This window comes from Emys orbicularis, chromosome 2 (assembly GCF_028017835.1).
Source record: "Emys orbicularis isolate rEmyOrb1 chromosome 2, rEmyOrb1.hap1, whole genome shotgun sequence".
Taxonomy (NCBI): domain Eukaryota; kingdom Metazoa; phylum Chordata; order Testudines; family Emydidae; genus Emys; species Emys orbicularis.
Genome location: NC_088684.1, coordinates 72,074,808 through 72,096,486, shown reverse-complemented (window position 1 = coordinate 72,096,486; position 21,679 = coordinate 72,074,808). Strand labels below are relative to the sequence as shown.

The window sequence follows — 21,679 nt, the reverse complement described above, 5'->3', positions numbered from 1 at the left end:
GTGTAGTAATGATTGCTGTTAGACAGGGGTTGCGCTGCAATGAAGTTTGAGAACCGCTGAACTAGAGAGATGAAGATAGGAGACTTTGCCCTTTGTAGTCAGAATTGAGCATGCCTATGACAGTGGCGAGTAGTCTGAAAATGACAGGGACATATACAGGGAGACTAGTGGATTTAGCCAATGAACTTGAAATAGTATATGCTTTGTGTATGGATCAGGGGAGTGCCCTGACAAAAGCCCTGGCATTCAGGCAATTAAATGAGTCAGACATGAAGATCTGCTTATGACCTTCATGTGCATATGTAATTATTGCGTGACCAGAAAAAAAGAGGTGTAAAGATTGCTAGACAGCCAGTAAATCTACCTTCTCTTTCTCGATCTCTCAGTATTCAAGTGAACTAGCGATGGCAGTCCATGGGGGCAGGGCCGGTGCTACCATTAAGGCAAACTAGGCGGTTGCCTAGGGCGCCAAGATTTGGGGGCGCCAAAAAGCTTTGCCCCCAATTTTTTTTTTACAGCGTTCCTGGGCTGGGCTGCCCGTGGTCGCCGCTTCACTTCTCCCGCCTCCCAGGCTTGCAGCGCCAATTAGCTGTTTGGCGCCGCAAACCTGGGACGGGAGGAGAATTAGAGTGGGGGCAGCGTGCTCAGGGGAGGAGGCGGAGCAGAGGTGAGCTGGGGTGGGGAGCTGCCACACGGCTCCCTGGGGGGGGAGCTGCCACGGGGGGGGCACCTCAGGGCAGGGGGGGGAGCTGCCGTGGGGGGGGCCTGAGGGCGGGGGGGGGCGGGGAGCTGCTGCAGGGCTGGGGGTGGGTGCAAGATGGAAGTTTCGCCTAGGGCGCGAAACTTCCTTGCAACAGCCCTGCATGGGGTTTCATGAACACAATCAATGAAGACAAGGAAAGATTTTAAATGCCTTAAAATTTTCTGGGCTTGCTTTCATTCTGTACACTCTCTTTCTCTCCTTAAAGTGCTTCTCAACTGATTCTGAGAAGATCATAGCCACATTGATTTAGACAGGCAGCCTACTGATTGTTATACTTCGATCAGCCAGCCACGAATAGAAACTATACCTGGTAAGATTTTCAAACCATCTGTGTTGACCTAACTCGGCCCTTGTTGATGTCAATGGAAGCAGAATTAGGCCAATGGTGAGCACTTCAAAACTCCCACCCACAACACAATTTAAGTGACCAATCATATAGCATAAATAGCAAATTGCAAAGAACAAATATTTAGAGAAGGTATTTTGTAAATAATCCAAAGGCTAAACTGGTTGGGAAAAAATGGCTCAAACAATTCGAAACAGTAAAATAAATATTTAAAAATAATTTCTTCATAAATAATTTCTAAAGAGAAAAAAAGATAAATTATTAATGAAGAATCTATATCCAGCTGTGTTCCAGACTGTGGACATTTTCTGTCATAGTCCATCTTCTGTATCTCTGTGTATCAGTTTGCATTAGATACGCAGTAACAGTTTTCAAGTACATAAAAGGTTGTTACAAGGAGGAGGGAGAAAAATTGTTCTCTTTAACCTCTGAGGACAAGAAGCAATAGGCTTTAATTACAGCAAGGACAGTTTAGGTTGGACATTAGGAAAAACTTCCTAACTATCAGGGTGTTAAGCACTGGAATAAATTGCATAGGAAGGTTGTGGAATCTCGGTCATTGGAGATTTTTTAAGAGCAGATTAGACAAACACCTGTCAGGAATGGTCTAGATAATACTTAGTCCTGCTTTGTGTGCCGGGGACTGAATTAGATGACCTCTCGAGGTCCCTTCCAGTCCTACGAGTCTATGATGATAAGCACGGCATAAAAACATACTATTACATTTGATTAATTATTGCAACTCATATCTAGGAATGAATCCTCACACACTCAACAAGCTCCAGTGGGTGTAAAACACATTAGGTTGTCTGCTTAGCAACACAGTTCACCATAAACACATCACCCCAATGCTCAGCTCTCTGCACTGGCTCCCTGTTGAACACAGAGTCAAGTTCAAGGTCTCCAGCCTGATCATCAAAGCCGTCCCTGGGATTGGCTCTAGCTATCTGAGACATTGCATCTGCCTCTGCCACAATGACTTCCTCTGACATCTATGATACATCAGCACAATAAAGCTGTTGAACAATGGGGGAGACTCATGACTGCAGAAAACACCGTGGAACTAGATTATGGGTCCCAGTACTGCAAGGGACCACAAAACTAACCATTTTCAGAACAAAATGCAAAACTTATTTATTTGACTTAGTTTTCCCTAAGTAGGTTTTTCCACACACACCCAAAATGCACATCCATACACAAGCAAACAAGCCAACAAGCCAAACCCCTCTAAAACTAGAAATTATTTTCCTTACTGGCTAGAAAGAGGGTTTGGGGATTTTTTCATTTTTAGACACTATGGGTCATATAAGTTTACCCAACTGCTTATTTAACTATAAGGTCCTAAAATGGACCATCAAGTTTGATCAAAGTTAACTCAAATGGTTATGTCAGCCTGTAGCAGGGGTAGCCAAATGATGTCTTGCACACCATCAACTATTTTGGGTGTAGCTGTGCTGGTCAATGTTGGTCTTCCCTGATTTTATACAGTTGGTGTAAAATATTCTCATATAAACAAACCAAATTCATCCCTTGTGTATCTCTACTAGAGTCAATGGAGTTAACAGGGATGAATTTGGCCCAGTGTTTTACTAATAAACATTGAATGCTTGAAATACTAATATATAGTTCTAATAAATTGACTCTTGAGGGCTCAGTTCTGCCCTCAGATATGTATACACCTCTACTGTTCAGTCAACAAGTATTGTGTACATGTGTATCTGAGGCAAAATTTGACTAACAGACATATTAGTATAGACCAGACAACAGATTGCAAGACAACAAAAAGTCCACATTTTCATCATACAGTTCAAAGCACACATCTTAACACACATGACCTGAAAGCTATGTTTCACGCTTGAGCCATGGAAATCTCAACAGCAGTTTCATGTTCTACTTACCTTGAACAATAATATTTGCTGATGCTTGGATAGAGCCCTGGTTGTTATGAGCACGGCAGATAAACTGATTGTGGTCCTGCAATGTGACGTTCTGAATGAAAAGTCCTCCAGAAGAAGTGATGTTGTACCTGGATTCATCCAGCAACTCTCCATTTCCTCTCGTCCAGCTGATGTGAGGCTGGGGGTGGCCTGTGGCCATGCATTCCAAAGTGGTGCTGGTGCCAACTAATACCTCTGTATTCTGGGGTTGAATGATAAAACTGGGCTTGGCTAGGAAAGAAAGAGAAAAACAAGGTGAAAAGGGGCTTTAATTTCCACCTTTTGAAACTAAACTGCTATGCTACTCTTTGAGTAAGGATGATCTTTCATGTAAAGCACTGGTCTAAGTCTCCGAAGATCGAAGTTTAATTCTCAAGTCTGCTGCAGACTTCTGGATGGCCTGGGGAAAATTACATCATGTCCCTCTGCCTCAGATCCTCATCCGTAAAATAGGAATGACAACACTTCCTTTCTCCCACTTCTGGTCCCCTTAAATTTTAAGCTCTTCCAGCAGGGATTCTCTTATTATGTGTTTGTGCAGTGCAAAACAAAATGGGGCCCTGATCTTGATCAGAGCAGTACTGTAATTCAAATTAATAATATGAAAAATTATACAAACTTAATTTTTGTATAATTACTAGCTAACTAGTAAGCTTAGTAAGAATACTTACTAACCCTCAAGTAGAGGTTTGGGGATGTTTTAAGGAATATATCTGAGAATTAAAAAGAGATATATGTGTATTCAAGTAAATGAAAAATGTGTTTCCAAACTAGACATAACACAAAGAAGCAGAAAGTATTTACTTGGAACACTGGAGTATCTGAGGAAAGCACTCTGTGTCTTGACTTCGCCTGCCACATTCCGGGCCATACATTGATAGACGCCTTGGTCAGATTCTCTGGTATTCTGAATCATGAGGGTCCCATCTTCAAGCAAATTCAACCGCCTGTCATCTTTCATATCCAACGAGTGGCTGAAAATAGAGGAGAACTCTGACAAGTTATCTTTGTCAAATCCGCATATTTTGGAACACTTCTATCATCTTACAAATTAAGAAAAAGACACTGAATATTTTTGGGGAAAGTATTACGACCAGATCCTGATGGCAAACAAGTGCCTTTACTATACATTAATAGATAATCTGCATATTATGAAATTTGAATTTCATACTTGGGATGGAGGATAAATTAATGATACTGGGACCATGCACATGTTTCGATGCAATAGTCAGCTTCTAATTATGGGTCTAATAGTGTGAGGTGCTGCACACCCTCATCTCCCAGTGAAGATAATGGGAGATGAGGGCTCTCAGTACCTTGCAGGAACGAGCCCTCTGTTAAGTTCTTGTATTTATTCTGATTTTGTTTAATAAAATGGTATAAATTGTCCCCGGTTCTAACAGTACAAAGTAGTAAGATTCCATCCTCTGTACATGGTCGCATCAAGGTTAGCTGGATTTGGGTCTGGGTCCTGTGGAGAGCACAGGTATTGTATAGCCACTACTCCCCTCTGTGAACAAGTGGGGAGGAGAAAGGAGTGGATTTTGACTCTGCCTTTCCATTCCCCAGTGGAGCTGGCTAAACACATGAAGATAAGTGAACAACACCCTTTACAACACTGCAGTCAATTATTTTATCCTAATGCAAGAGGGACAAGGTACTTTGGGATGAACTTGTGAAACATTTATACACTACCTCTTACTCAAGGCTGCCATTAAACACCACATTCTAGCACACGTGTTTTGTTTTTAATTGGCAATTGTTCTTTTAATTTTGCTGTTACCATGCTGGATTTGAGACTACACACCAGAGGAGCATTTGCTTACTCATTTGGGGCATCAGTATTGTTTGCTCAGGGCAAAATTTCTTTGTTCCTTTTTTCTGACTGATGCAGTGTGACAGTTTCTTATGAAAATAACTTGCAAAAATTTTAGTTTGCTTAGGCAGACTGGAATAGTTTGGTTTTAACAAGGTTCTGCAGTGTTTGTAAACAATTATCCATCTATGTTGGCTACTGTAGATTTGCAAAAGGACATTCAAGACACGTAGCCAGTAGCTTCTTCCGAAGCAACTTCCCTGCTGGGCAACATGGTGTGACTATGATACAAGCAGAGTAAACACACAGAGTGACTCTTCTGGAACAGTTTGTACCGTGGTTGGGGGTATGTATTTTTTTCCCCACAAAGCTTCAGTTATAGCTGAATTAATTGAAGAGGATTTTTTTTAAATAATCTGAGTTTCAAACTACAATTAAGTATACTAAGTGACAATAGTATAACATCTTTGACAAAAACTTTGACTATAACATTTTTGACAAAAAACAAGCACTTTGAATATGGAATAATAAGCATTCAGAGGCAAGGAATTTTAAGGACAAAAGGACATAATAAATCTTACATGTCTTATATTATAAAAAAAATACATTATTTTCTCAAATATAAAGAAATGCATATTTCATCACAACCATCTTGGATTATTTTAAAAATTGATTATTTTTGTTACCTTGTTTTCAGTATCTAAATACTTTTATTTGGAGGGGCTTTTTAAATGGGGGAAATGTCAGTTAATCTATTTATCAACTAACAGCAGAAGTTCTGGGTACATTACTTATATAATTACTGATTCTTAAGAATAATGACAGATGTGTGGTTTGAAGCGTGATCACATTCAATTTCTTTATTGAGTACCACTTTTCATAACCGTGAGGGCTAGGGTGAATAAATGGTCAATTTCAATCTTTTTGAAAGAAATTATTTTTTTAAATATATAGGGACCTTCAGCTGAATCTCCCCCCTTGTCTTTATGACATCAAGTAGCAGCCCAGCCCCAGACTGGTTCAATTTCTTTAAACCCACCCTAAAAGCAGGGAAGGGGGATGAAACACCTGTGTCCCACAACACACACAAGGACCTGGTGCATCTTAAGGGTTGAATAAGCTACCCAAAGAAGAGAGGTAGTTGGGAAAAAGTGGGGAGGTTGCTACGAGAAGGGAGAGGCAGAAGTGCTACAGATATCTCCCCCTTCTTGCCCCGTGCCCAGGAACTGGGAACAGTTTTGGCGTTAAAGTGAGAAACATGCTGCTTCCAGTAATGGGTTGGGGGGTGAGGGGAGTGAGAAGTGGGAGGCAGTCATGTCTGGAAATACTTGTGATAGCCCCCACCCCCATTCCTTTAAGAAGATGATACAGCCTGCTGAAGAACAAACCCTTCTTTCCAAGAAAGATGAGGGTATGCTGGGGACCTTAAGCCAGGGAATCAAGTGCTGACCCTCCCCCTGCCCCTGCCAGTTCTTGCTGCTGACTGGCTCTGTGCTCCCTTCTGGAGTCAGCAGCTCTTTGTCCTCTGTCCGGTGAGAGGAAAGGGAAAGTAGACGGGGACTGTGAGTCTTCTCTAGGGTATGCCTCTTGGTGTGAGGTATTTGTCCATTGCACCCCAGAAATCACTCACTGACTTGGCTTGTATTTATGAAGAGGGACATCACGGAGCAGAAACTCACTTTTTAGGAAGGGTTTTGAGGCCTGTGTATATTTTGAGATACTGGTGAAAGAACCATATTAACTTTGAGTCAGATTAAGGCTGCTGTGAAGGAATATGCATGGCTTTATACTCGATAGGAATGACATTTGTTTATTATATGGGCAGTGATGTTATTAACTATTCATCCTTTTCCTTTTTTAGCTCTTGGTTTTGTAAATGTTGTGACAGGCAGCCATATGGTGGTTACTTAGAAACCTTTGTTTTGCAAATGAAATAGGTTTTGCTTTAGTTTCTTGTTTTATGTTTTTTCCTCTTGTGTAGGTATACACATACACTTATTGATTTTTTTAATAACTGGGATGCATGCACCACCAGATTATTAAATTAAAGGTATGAAAGGAATTAACCAATCTAATAAGAGTCTAGCTTCATTCAAGCCTGAATTCAGAAAAGTACTGAGGACAGTACATAAGCGTGTTCTTAATTTTGAACATGTTGTTCTATTGGATTTAAGTACGTGTTCAAAGTTAAGCACATACTTCAGTGATTTCCTGAACAGAGATGGACTACGCATGTACTCAAATGCTTTTCTAAAAAGAAACCTCAGTGTGCACTTGGCAAAGAATACAAAATCATGAGATAGAATGCACAGCACAGACTACCTTCATTCCAAACAGGGGAAAGATGTGTGATGGAGTATGTAAACTCCACACTGGGACAGAAGGGGTTAAGGAGCAGTTATGGGCCAGGTAGCTCCACCCTGCTGCACCTGCAGAGCCTGCTCCAGCTGGAGGAGGAGTTTAAAAGAGAGCCAGACAGCAGACAAGGAGACACCTATCTTGGGAGCTCCTGAGCAAGGGTACAGCATTACTGCTGGCTGCAGGAGAGAAGACTGCAAGTGGCAGCTGCCCCCGGGAGGAACTAGCCTTTTCCTAGGGACTAGGCAACTCTTCATTCCATCTTCTGGTGGATCATTTGCAAAGGCTTTTGACCACACCCTGGACTGGAAAGGGAAGTGGTAGGAAGCAGCTGAGGGAGGCAGCCCGGAAGCACTGCTTGGTATTTGATATTGCTGCCTCTCATTGGGCCCTGGGCTGAAACCCAGTGGAGAGGGAGGGCCTGGGCTCCACTACCAACACTCCTCTTGCAAAGGGGGAAAAAACCCTTTTCTCTTGGAGAAAAGGGGGATAGAAACATTGCAAGCACTGAGGATAGTGCATGCGCCCCACAGTAGCCTGCACGTGGGCTGAGACTCTTATGTAGGGGATGTCGGACTTGTAAGCAGGGTCTGAATGAGCTCTCCCCTGACATCCAGTGATGAGCCAGAGGAAAAGACTGCCCAGAGCAGACCATGTTTGCACAGACACGCCTACTCTGCCTAGGTGCACAACAGATGGAACTGCTTTGCCAAAATGATCAATTTTCGCTGGTTTTGGGTTACAAGTCACCTTTGTATTTGAATGCACAGGTAATGAAATGTTGTTATCCTCACTGTACGAGTAAAGGGCAGCAGAACTGTGCTTAGCATGCCCAGATTGAGGGGGTCACCCTAAACTGAATCTCACCTGCTAATCAGGGATTAAGGATGTCAAAGCCCAGTGAAGAGGAGAGTGGGTGGGGACAGGAATCTGCCCAAAGAGTCCTAGATGCCATTGGACCTGCTCTTCTCCATCATTCAATGGCAGAGCTGATTGGACTCAACTGAAAGTCATTGTTTCTGGCGGGTGATTCCTAGAGCTGACATCACTGGTGAGCAGGTCTAGGGGCTAAGCAGTAGACACTGTGTGGGGACAGTGAAAGACAACACAGAGACTGCACTGGCTCTGAGGTTCCCTCCTACCTGCTGAAATCACTGAGAGATGGGTTCAGTGACAGAACGTCAGAACATGATGTTGCGGAGCAGCAAGCAGCGGCAGCAGAGAAGCAGTGGCCAGTGGCGGCAGAGAAACAGCAGCAGCTGTGAGCCAGTTGCAGAGGCAGCAGCTGAGACGTTGCTCGACGTCTCCCCAGGGGCGGGAGGTGAACCCCATGAACACACCACTGAACTCTTCACTAGCAGAGGACCACCAACTGTGAGTGAGGTGCAGCAGAGGGAGAGGGGAGTGATGTTTTAAAGGGGCATTTGTTCATTGGACTTTCCCTCCAGTAGGTGAGAAACTGAAGCAAAGGACATGGTACGATGCACTGTGGGGTCAGGTTTGCTTTTGAATGCGGCTGCGGTGTTTTCCCAAACTAATGCTTGGTTCCTTTTCCCTTTGAATAAAAGTTCTTTTGTTATACACAGACTCAGTGCTTGTGAGTGGAGAAGTATTGCCTCTGAGAGGCGCCTCGGCATGGTGTTAAGTTTTCCCACATTAGTGGGTGGGGCTATTGTTTTATATTGTTAAGAGGGACCCCAAAACTTTGAAGCCAGCCCTTGTTGCTGCCAACTCCACCTGACAGAAGGATTACAGACGTCTATATATTTGGGTAGACTCTGTTACCTACGCCTCCCCGGAAGGGGGTTGGCTCCACTGGTGAGCTTGCCAAAGGGTCTAGTCATTGTCTACCAGAAGAGAGACCCCCACTGCACTGGAGCAACCACCAGTAGGGGACACGAGAGATGGGGTGAGGCATGAGCCAGGTACCTATCCAGAATGTGGTACCACCAGTAGGGACAGCCTGTCATGGCATGCTAAAAATCATAGAAAATTAATCGATCTGGTTGAACATTTTCTGACAGAACAGTTTTCTGTCTGAAAAATGTTGATTCAAGTAAACTGAAATGTTTCACAGGAATATATCACTTCAGTCAAAATCTTTGTCAGGAAATTATTGAAACATTTCATTTCAATAAGGATAAAATCTTTTCTATTTTATCATTTTGACTTTTATATTATAATATAATTTTTAAGACAACATTAAAATTAAGTTTTAAACATAAAGGTCAAAATGATAAAATAGAAATGTTTTGATAACAATTAAATTAAATATTTTGGAATATTTTATTTTGCAAAATACCATTTTCACTTTTTGTTCCAATTTGCCGTGAAACCAAATTTTGAAATCTCAGAATTTCCCACAGAATGAAAATTCAATTTTTCAACTAGCTCTCCAAATTAACTGACAGACTGAAGAAAAGGACTCGCATTCTTAGCCAATGCCCATCAGACTCAGCAATAATACCTCCTAGACAAGTCACTTAATCATTCCGTGCTTCAGTTAGACCATCTTAAAAATGTGTCTCAATGTTTTCATATTACATAGTGCTTTTTTCATCTGTAGGTCTCAGAGCACTCTGGGTAAGTAAGCATGATTAGTCTGATTTTGCAGTTGGCTTCACTAAGTACAGATATGTGAAGCAATTTCCATGAGGCATTATGGTCTAGGGCAGGGGTGGCCAACCTGTGGCTCCGGAGCCACATGTGGCTCTTCAGAGGTTAATATGCAGCTCTTTGTATAGGCACCGACTCCGGGACTAGAGCTACAGGTGTCAACTTTTCAGTGTGCCGGGGGGTGCTCACTGCTCAACCCCTGGCTCTGCCACAGGCCATAACCCCACTCCACCCCTTCCCACCCCCTCCCCTGAGCCTGCCGTGCCCTCGTTTCTCCCCTTCCTCCCCCCCCCACCCCAGGGCCTCCTGCACGGCACAAAACAGCTGATAGGGAGGTGTGGGGAGGGTTGTGGAAGGCGCTGATCGGCGGGGCTGCCGGTGGGCGGGAGGCGCTGGGAGCGGGCGAGCTGATGACATGTTACTGTGGCTCTTTGGCAATGTACATTGGTAAATTCTGGCTCCTTCTCAGGCTCAGGTTGGCCACCCCTGGTCTAGTGGATATAGGGTGACCAGACGTCCCGATAAAATCGGGACTATCCCAATTTTGAGGAGTTTGTCCTGCGTCCCGACCGAAGTATGGTTGGGACGCCATTTGTCCCGATATTTTGTTTCGGGCGTTTTTTTTTTTTTTTTTTTTTTTTTTTACACGCACCCGTCCGGGTCTTCGGCGGCAATTCAGCGGCGAGTCCTTCAGTCGCTGACGGTCTTCAGTGGCATTTTGGCGGCGGGTGCTTTCTTTGGTGGCAAGGTTTATTACCCGCTGGCAAAATGGTCTGCCGCAGACCATCAGCGACTGAAGGATCCTCCGCCAAATTGCCGCGGAAGACCTGAACGGGTGAGTGTAAAAGGCACCCCCCCTTGCGGCGGTCCCAATATTTTCCACTTAGCATCTGGTCACCCTAAGTGGATAACACATGGATCAAGTGCCTCAAGCTATGGCTACACTGCAACTGGGACAACACACATGGGAATACCTGAGCTAGCTTTGACTGAGCTAGCTTGCCAAAAAATAGCAATGTATTGCAATGACACAGGCAGTAGCACAGGCTAGCCACCTGAATACATAGGTAAAGTCCTGGGTGGGCTCGTACTTGAAGACAAGCCTGTGCCATCAGCCCTGCTGTTGTGGCTACTGGAATATGTGCTGCAGTCACAACTCCCAGTTGCAGTGTAGACCTACCTTTAGAGATTAGAGTTCTATTTATGGCTCTCTCACAAGCATCCTATGTCACCTCTGGCAAATCATTTTAACTTTCTGTTCCTCAGCTACCTCATCTGGAAAATGAACCTGTGCACATTGCACCTAAGGCATGGGGGAGTTCTGATGGAAAATGCAAGGGAGGAGGCATTTTAAAGGACCCTGGAGTTCTCTCTCATTTTTAAAAATAGGCCAAGGCAGTATAGAGGTCAGTGAAGAAAGTATTAAATAATAACTTTTTCCCCCCATGAGTTTCATTGAAAATGAATTGTGTAGAATTTTCATAACCAGTCTCATACAGAGTGACTTAGATTAGAAAACACACACACACACACACTCATTCTAGATTGCTAGTCCACAAACCCAGGTGTTAATAATAATTAGCATTTGAAAATAGACTAGTATACATGTGTAATGATTGGTTAAGATTTACTTGTTATGTATCCAAATTATCTTGGGTTTAGGATTTCCTTCTGCTTTGCAAGTAAAGTAGACAGTATTCCCTGGGGTAACATCTGCATCCTGTGGCTCAGAAGTAATACGAGGTTTCTCTGCGAGAAAAAGGAAAGGGTAAGAACAAAAGACACCAAAAAGTTTAATGCTGACTTTTGGAAGAAAAACATAATTTTTCAACATGATCTAAAACGTGACTAGAGGTTTTGTTGGGAAAATGACACAGCGTACACTAAGCACCCGCTCTTGAAATCAGATTTGCTATTGCGAGTCTTAAGTTTTGCGGTTGGTAAATAATTAATATAATTTGTTTGTTTAAACTCTGACTTCTGCCTATTAAATGTAAATGATCTTGTTTAGAAATTTAAAAAATGCTGTTTTTTCTAAAACGCTCCACAACATTTGCATCCAGGAACCTATAATGTAAGTGATGTAATGTAAGTTTTTTAAGTTCATTGCTAAAGGCAAGATGCAATGATAGTTGTGAGAAAAGTGACATTTCTGACCATAATCTCCTCAGGACTGATTTCTTGTATGGTACTGAGTATTTTCTTACAGCTCCACAAATAAGATAAATAAATTAAAAAAACAGTAAAACACATAAAATAAAAAAAATATTTATACACGGGATGCCATTGAAAAATGTCTATTGGACTGAGAAGGATTTTTGAGTCTATCGGTATTTCCCATTTTAAGAAAAAAAGAATCTTTCATATACTGGTAGAATCTTTCAACATGGAAAAGAAAAAAAAACAACCTTTAAAATGTGACCACTGTATTTTCAAGCAATTTACATAATCATGCTTGTATATTATTCAGTATTAGGATCTAGGATCAGGTTAGTCTATTTTCCTATTTTGGTGAATCTATTTATGTATGTTTTAGTTTATATAGTCTGTAAAATCAAAACCTTTCTTACTTACTATAGAAGAGAAAATGCTTCAAGTTTAGGAAGAAAATGTGCCAGTACACTAGAACTGGTCAGGAATTTTCTGTCAGAAAATGCCCTTTTCGCACAATCAAAATTTGCTGTGGAAAAAATTTCATTTTTCCACAGGGAAATCCAAATGTCAGTTCTTCAGCTGTCTGTCTGTAAGGGTCTTGTTAATTTCACTTTATGCAGGCTGCTGGCAAGCTCAAAAAATCAGTTTCAGTTCTCCCAAAATGAACTTTTTCTGAAAATTCCTTCCTGTGAAAAAATTTGCAGTTTTGACTTTTTGTCATCATTTGGGATGATTTTTATTTCAGAAACACACAAAATTGGTCATGGGAAGGGATTTCAGTTTCTAGTCATATCTATAGTACACGGGTTTATGTCTAAAATAGCAGGACATCATGGGCTCAGGTTACCTGTAGATCATTATACCTGTAGATTTTATATGCACTGTTAGTAACATTTTACAAGCATTTGCACTAATGTTAACTACCTGCTTATTTTATGTAGCTTACTGATTGCAAAACCTGTACATGAAAATTTTCCTCTTTCAGTATTACAGAAATATAGTGGCCAATACATTACATTGTATTGATGCTTTCAGACAAACTTCACAGCCATGAGACAAACATACACATTTTAGTAAATGTAAAGCAGAAAGGGTCTTAATCAGAGTTGTTTTTGGAAAACGAAAAGTTACAATGACCATTATGATAGTTATCCATACTGTTCTTTAAAAATTATGAAAAATGTGGTAAAAACCAAAATTATGTCCATTCCAAACCCTTCAGAATGAAAACAATTTTAAAATATTTCCCAAAACTAGTTTTTCATTCAGCTCCATTTTGTAGTAAGATACCTAGTAGTTGACACTGGTATTATATTAACCAGCCTGTCAATGTAAAGTAGTCATATCCTACCACAGACATTTTGTAGGAAACTTTCATTGGCTTAACACGGATTCTATTATAGTATGATAGTTGGATATAGCCTAGAAAGGCTGTAGTTAAGAGTGACACTATATTTGCACTAAATTAATGAATATGTACAGTCTAGTTCACCGTACAACAAAACTCTTTAAAATGTAATATTGTCATGTTCATTTTCCTCTGGCTGTGATATTTGCTTCCATGACACCCTGTGATAGTTCACAATGATAGAAGAGATCTCTCTCTCTCTGAGTTACATGTTTCAGTGCATGCAAAGGAGGAGGTGGATGGAAGAATATGCTTTGGAATCAGAAATTTTAATTAACATTTTAATATCCTGAAACAGTAAGTACCTTAAAACTCCCATAATAAAACTGGGATGTCTGGTCACCTTAATCTACCATAAAAGCACATAGAAGTAATGGGCATTAAATTAGACTACACTGCTAATCACTTAACATTTTACATTAATTTAATTTGAATATAATTGAGTTTTTGATTAAAGGTTTCAGAATCCTTCACTTATCAATTAAAATCTAGAAGTGACAGATGTTCAGACAGACGTTACAACTTTCACAGTAAATTGCTTATTTTTCTGTAGCTTTCTCTCCTATAATCCTTCCATTCATTTTTTCCATCTCTTAATCACATCTTTTCAGCCACATACACAAAGACAGACTCCCAAACTAACCTAGACAAATACATCTTTAAAAGATAGTTAGTATAGTTAGACATATTTAATTCAAAATCAATAAATCTAGTTATCTAAGGCCTGGTCTACACTAGGCGTTTATGTCGAATTTAGCGCCGTTACATCGAATTAACCCTGCACCCGTCCACATCACGAGGCTATTTAGTTCGACATAGAGGTCTCTTAAATTCGACTTCTGTACTCCTCCCCAACGAGGGGAGTAGTGCTAAATTCGACATGGCCATATCGAATTAGGCTTGGTGTGGATGGAAATCGACGCTAATAGCTCCGGGAGCTATCCCACAGTGCACCACTCTGTTGACGCTCTGGACAGCAGTCCGAGCTCGGATGCTCTGACCAGCCACACAGGAAAAGCCCCGGGAAAATTTGAATTCCTTTTCCTGTCTGGGCAGTTTGAATCTCATTTCCTGTTTGGACAGCGTGGCGAGCTCAGCAGCACTGGCAACGATGCAGAGCCCTCCAGCAGAGATGGCCGTGCAATCCCAGAATAGAAAGAGGGCCCCAGCATGGACTGATCGGGAAGTCTTGGATCTCATCGCTGTGTGGGGCGATGAGTCTGTGCTTTCTGAGCTGCGCTCCAAAAGACGGAATGCAAAGATCTACGAGAAGATCTCTAAAGCCATGGCAGAGAGAGGATACAGCCGGGATGCAACGCAGTGCCGCGTGAAAATCAAGGAGCTGAGACAAGGTTACCAGAAGACCAAAGAGGCAAACGGACGCTCCGGATCCCAGCCCCAGACATCCCGTTTCTACGAGGCACTGCATTCCATCCTAGGTGCGGCCGCCACCACTACCCCACCACTGACCGTGGACTCTGAGGATGGGATATTGTCCACGGCCGGTTCCTCGGACATGTTAGCGGACGGGGAAGATGAGGAAGGAGATGAGGAGGACGAGGCAGTCGACAGCGCTTACCAAGCTGATTTCCCCGACAGCCAGGAGCTCTTCATCACCCTTACAGAGATCCCCTACCAACCCTCCCCAGCATGTAACCCGGACACAGATTCAGGGGAAGGATCAAGCGGTAAGTGCTTTAAACATCTAAACATTTATTTTTTACAAAACTGGAATATTAAGAATAAGAACAATGTGTGCTTCATGATTTCTTTACCCTGGGCGCTTAAGTAATCAGTTCCAACTATTTAAAAAAAATCAAACAGTGTCCGGTTGTGCATGATTCTGCTGCCCAAGCTGCTCCACTCTATAGTCCCTGCAACTGCAGCTATATGAAAATCCGGTCTATATGTCCGGGGATAGAGCAATAGTCCTCCACTGACATCTCAACGAAGCTCTCCTGCAGGTAATGGGAAAGCCTGTTCATCAGGTTCCTGGGGAGAGCGGCCTTACTGGGTCCTCCGAAGTAGGAGACATTCCCGCGCCAGGAGACGAGCAAGTACTCCGGTATCATTGCCTTGCACAGCATGGCGGCATAGGGCCCTGGTCTTTGCAGGCTTTCTCGAAACATCCTTTCCTTCTCGGTGTCCGAGATCCTCAGGATAGTTATGTCGCTCGTGATGACCTGCTTTGAATTAGGTAGGGGACTGTTAGTATTGGGACTGCTTGCAAGTTCCTTTACAGAACTGTAACCGCTGGTTTGCAGCCACGCGGTGGATGCGGGAGAGGGGCAGCATACAGGGATCTTTCCCTGGGACATCCGCGAGGGGGTGGGACAGGGCCAGAGTTCATGCTTGGCCGATTGCTGGCAGCAGAGACTGGCATTGCTTTCAATGTGAAAGGAGGCCAGTGGTACTACTAAAGTTTTAAGCAGCCACAAGTCTACGGCTTACCATCTTTGCCTGCTACAGAGATTACGGTGTCCTGCCACGCTTCCCAGATCTGCAGTGCAAAACCCCAGGCACTGAAGGCGAGGTCCGAAAATTCGACCTTGTCCTGAGTGCGCATGTGATAGGTGCGGTGCATGGTCTTGTTCACAGAGAAAGACTATGTTCTTTGTTCACAACTACATTTATCTTTCGGAGGAATTCACTACCTTTTTCTCATTCCCACAGCCACATCTGCGACTGTCTCCCAACCCAGCCTGGCATCACACTCCCAGAGGCTAGCGCACATTAGGCGGAGGAAGAAGAAGACGCGAGAGGACATGTTCTCAGAACTAATGAGCTGCTCCCGAGCCCAGGCAGCACAGCAGAACCATTGGAGGGAGAATTTGTCCCAAATGCACCGGACACACATGGAACGTGAGGAGAGGTGGCGGCAGGAAGACCAGCAGGCGACTCAAACGCTGCTTGGACTTCTGAGGGAGCAAACGGACACGCTCCGGCGCCTTGTTGATGTTCTGCAGGAACGGAGGCAGGAGGATAGAGCCCCGCTGCAGTCTATCAGTAACCGCACTCCCCCGCCACCAAGTCCCATACCCCCCTCGCCCAAAGTCCAAAGAAGGAGGGGCGGCAGAGTCCATGAAAACTCTCACTCCACCCCTGCAGACTGCTCAAGCACCAGAAGGCTGTCATTCCCCAAAATTTGAAAAGTCCTTTCCTGCCCGCCTCACCCAAGCCACCGTCCAAGTTTCACCCCCCAGTTTCATGTGTGGTTGTTAATAAAAAATACATTTCTGTTCATTACTGTTTCAGTCATGTTCTTTTGAGGGAGAGTCTTTCTGAAGGGGGGGAAGGGGCTTGGTAATTGGACAGGACAGTCACCTTTAGCAGGGTACAGAGGCGGGGGCAGGTCCAGCAGCAGGGCACATACACAGTGCAGTGACTAGTTACCCTGGTCAGTCTGGGAGGTGGTTTTCATGTTCTGTGCGTGGGGGGGGGGGTTGCACTGTGACTTTGTTGCGGGGGAGGGCAGTTACAAATCTTATGCAGCGGTCCTTGTCCTGGATCACAGAGCCACGCAGCAGGGGATCTGTAACCCTCCTCCCCCTGCCATAAACTCACATAGCCCCCACATACACGCAGTTCCGCTCAGGAGGGCTGGCAGGCTCCGTTGAAACAACCAGTCCGCCACTGCGAATCCTGTCATTCCTGGAGTTTAGAAGGATCGTTTTCATCAGTACACTACACCCGCTCCCCACCACAGTCTGCGTCCCAGGTTTCAAACATTCCCGCAAAAACAGTACTAAAGACAACGGTGTTCATTAACAAAATAAAACTGATTTTATTTTTTTGGAAGGGGGTGGAGGGGGTCTGTAACTGGAGAGGATAGTCAACATTAACTGGGTAAAGAAACGGTCGCAGGTTCAGCTTCTCTGTACAGAAACTTAAAAGTCACTGGTTACCCTGCTCACCGTGGAACCTAGCTTTCAAAGCCTCCCGGATGCACAGCGCGTCCCGCTGGGCTCTTCTAATCGCCCGGCTGTCTGGCTGGGCGTAATCAGATGCCAGGCTATTTGCCTCAACCTCCCACCCCGCCATAAAGGTCTCCCCCTTGCTCTCACACAGATTGTGGAGCACACAGCAAGCTGCTATAACAATGGGGATATTGGTTTCGCTGAGATCACAGCGAGTCAGTAAGCTTCTCCATCTCCCCTTGAGACGGCCAAAAGCACACTCCACCACCATTCTGCACTTGCTCAGCCGGTAGTTGAACAGTTCTTTTTCAGTGTCTATGGCTCCAGTGTAGGGCTTCATGAGCCAGGGCATTAGCGGGTAGGCTGGGTCCCCAAGGATCACTGTAGGCATCTCCATATCCCCAAGACTTATTTTGTGCTCCGGGAAGTAAATACCTTCCTGCAGCCGTCTAAACAGACCAGAGTTCCTGAAGACACGAGCGTCATGAACCTTGCCCGGCCATCCGACGTTGATGTTTGTAAAACGTCCCCGATGGTCCACCAGTGCTTGCAGCACCATTGAAAAGTAGCCCTTTCTGTTAATGTACTGGCTGGCCTGGTGGTCCAGTCCCAGGATAGGGATGTGAGTTCCATCTATAGCCCCACCGCAGTTTGGGAATCCCATCGCGGCGAAGCCATCTATGATGACCTCCACGTTTCCCAGGGTCACTACCTTTGAGAGCAGTACCTTAACGATTGCGTTGGCTACTTGCATCACAACAACCCCCACGGTAGATTTGCCCACGCCAAACTGGTTCGCGACAGACCGGTAGCTGTCCGGCGTTGCAAGCTTCCAGAGGGCTATGGCCACTCGCTTCTGGACAGTCAGGGCTGCTCGCATCCGGGTGTCATTGCGCTTCAGGGCAGGGGACAGCAACTCACAAAGTTCCATGAAAGTCCCCTTCCGCATGCGAAAGTTTCGCAGCCACTGGGATTCATCCCAGACCTGCAGCACTATGCGGTCCCACCAGTCCGTGCTTGTTTCCCGTGCCCAGAATCGCCGTTCCACAACATCCACATGACCCATTGTCACCGTGATGTCCTCGGCGCTGGGTCCCGTGCTTTGTGACAGGTCTGTGCCACTCTCAGACTTCAGGCCCTCACCGCGGTGCCGTAGCCTCCTCGCCTGGTTCATCTGCATCTGCCTCTGGGAAAGGTGGATGATAAGCTGCGAGGCGTTGACAACGGCCACAACTGCAGCGATGGTCGCAGCGGGATCCATGCTCGCAGTGCTGTGGCGTCCGCGCTGTCACTGACCGGAAAAGTGCGCGAACTGATTTCCCGCCGGCGCTTTCAGGGAGGGAGGGAGGGCGGTAGTGACGGACGGATGACGACAATTACCCAAAAGCACCCTCTACCCTTTTTTTTTTACCCAGAAGGCATTGGCGGCTCGACCCAGAATTCCAATGGGCAGCGGGGACTGCGGGAACTGTGGGATAGCTGCCCACAGTGCACCGCTTCCAATGTCGACGCTTTCCCCGTTAGTGTGGACTCACAAAGTCGAATTACTGTCCTTAGTGTGGACACACACGTTCGACTTTGCAATATCGATTCCACAAATTCGATTTATGAGAAATCGAACTACCCTCGTAGTGTAGACATACCCTTAGACTCAAATTCTAGTTTACATTGCTCCAAGGAGCACCCTAGAGGAACCATAGAGTTGAGATGGGTCATTCAGATTCTGCTTTCTATTAAGAGCTACAGAGAGACCATTCTGAGGGACATAAGACACAGTACTAATGGAGGAATTCTGCACCACTGCATGCACACAGAATTCATGTCCCCTGGAAATTTCTTTGCTTCCCCACAGAAAAATGACTTTCTGACAGGGAAGCAAAGGAAAGCTGCAAGAGTGGTCACACACCATTCCGCAGCAGTGTAGGCATATAGTTTTGGGCACCTGGAGCAGCCAGGGGAGTGGTAAATCACTGTGGTGGGGGATGGCTGGAGACACCCCAGCCAGTGGCTCCTATCCTGTGCTGGACTCAGCTCCTCTTCTCCTGCAACGAGCATCTGGGACCAGGTCAGATCCACCCTCAGAAACCTCCCCTGACGGCAGGAAGATCTGCACCACCCCATCCCCCAATTCCTGACTCCATCGCCATGGGGGAGCGCTATCTCATAGAGCTGGAAGGGACCCTGAAAGATCATCAAGTCCAGCCCCCTGCCTTCACTAGCAGGACCAAGTACTGATTTTGATCCCGAAGTGGCCTCCTCAAGGATTGAACTCACAACCTTGGGTTTAGCAGGCCAATGCTCAAACCACTGAGCTATCACTCCCACTTGTGGCAAAGAGTTTCACAGTCTAACTTATATAGATTCTGAAAAAAAAATCTCCTTCATCCACCTTAAATCCAATGCCTTTTAATTTCATTGGGTGTTTTCTAGTTCTTGTATTATTAATTATTAGTAGTAGTAGTAGTAGGTTGTGCTTTTCTGCCCTTCATGTTCATATGTGCCAACATGACCAGACAATGGCTCCCCATGCAAATTATTCCTTGTATTACTATGAACAGGTATTAACATGGTGAAGGAGGGAGGGAAAGATTGATGGATAGACAGACAGAATAACACACTGTGGGGCTTTGGGGGATACCAAAAAACATTAATGCTATGCTTGAACTGCATTATTATGCCTATTTGCAAGAAGGGAGGAATTCACTCTCTTTCCAGGTATCTTCCAGCATTTGGTTCTCACTTAGAAAACAATACATAGAGAAATTTGTTTATCTGGATTGATTTTAAAACATGAAATGAAATCAGTCTTCAAACTGACATTCCTTGATAGAAAAATACAATCCAAGATATAACTTTCCACAGAGAAATTAAGTATTGTCTTTACTCATTGTTAATAACCCCATTAAAAGCATTGTGCGTATAGAGAGGCAAGCGCATAAATCTTTGCAGGATTGGCACCTTACTGTATAAACAATGTTAACTCAGACAGAAATTGATCCTTAGTTTTTTTAGTGATAACACATGAGAACTTTATTAATTTTCACGCACACAATAACAAATATTCCATCATATAATATAAAGGCATGAAGTACATTGTAAGTACAGGTTTCAGAGTAGCAGCCGTGTTAGTCTGTATCCGCAAAAAGAACAGGAGTACTTGTGGCACCTTAGAGACTAACAAATTTATTAGAGCATAAGCATGCATCCGAAGAAATGGGTTGTAGCCCACGAAAGCTTATGCTCTAATAAATTTGTTAGTCTCTAAGGTGCCACAAGTACTCCTGTTCTTATTGTAAGTACAGTTTAGTTTTCTGTTTTTATAATACTCACTAGTATAGTTGATTTTAAAAAAACGAAGTTGTAGTAATATAAGATTTCACTACAACCTATTCTATAAAATCTTTGCAGAGAAATGCAGAGAAACTATTTCCTGCATGCTAATTATGGGGATGAATATAGTCTAGTTTAGCAAGGTTCTACTTTAAGTTGTATTCTATGGGGAAAAAAACTGATCATAATCAAAGACTTCAATAGTTCTTCATTTTAAAGACCTGACTAAACCAAAAGCACTCATATTTTAACCGTTTCAATGAAATGTTCATGAAAATAAATAAATGTAGTTTATTTTCTCTAATATATAAAAATAGATACCTGTACGCTTAAAGCCAGAAGACGCACAAACAATTTTCTCTCCAAAGATGCAAGCAGCCAACTTAACTTACCACAGTTGAATTCTTCCACTATTAACGATGCAATAGACCTGCCCTGAAGTCTCTTGGGATATTCACAGTTGGCAGCAGCTTGAGTATTTCCATTTCTGGTATATTCTTTTATTAGTTCAGCCAACCACATTAATTCACAGTCACAAACTAAGGCATTAGAGTCCAAGCGTCTGTGCATACATGAAATAAAAACAACTGTCTAGAATGTACATTAAATAACATGTCACCAACTGGATTATATTTAACATAACTTTTACTATTTTAATGCTAGTACAGTTCCTTCAAAATAACTAAATAGATAATCTGTGTGTCCCCACATACATATATACATACATGTACGCACACAGTAAAAATCTCTGGCTTGTTACATTTTGCATTTCCTTCCTTCCTGCTTCCCTGCTCAAGATTACAATCTATTCTTCAAAAATGATTTGTCTTTCATATGTTGGCATACAAAGGTAATCTCAAAAACTACAGTAAACTGCCTTTCAGCTCCAGTATAATTCAGCACAGTAAGTTAATAGCCACAAGGTGCAAATATCCATTAGAAAATCTGGCTATGTACAGGAAGGGGTCAGCTATAGCTGTCCCTACTCAGTATACTACAGAGAGAAGTGGATGCATGGATCACTTTCTCTCCAC

The 21,679-nt window shown here is 43.7% G+C and overlaps 1 protein-coding gene across 1 annotated transcript in view; it reads right to left on the bottom strand.

Moving 5' to 3' along the window:
* PXDNL (peroxidasin like) overlaps positions 1-21,679 on the bottom strand; it is a 317,299-nt gene that overhangs the window by 95,443 nt on the left and 200,177 nt on the right. Inside the window, exons 8-11 of the mRNA XM_065398307.1 lie at positions 21,038-21,207; positions 11,468-11,585; positions 3,851-4,020; positions 3,008-3,277 (exon numbers count right to left, since the gene is read on the bottom strand). Of these exons, the coding sequence (XP_065254379.1) occupies positions 3,008-3,277; positions 3,851-4,020; positions 11,468-11,585; positions 21,038-21,207 (728 nt within the window). The remainder of the gene's footprint in view (positions 1-3,007; positions 3,278-3,850; positions 4,021-11,467; positions 11,586-21,037; positions 21,208-21,679) is intronic.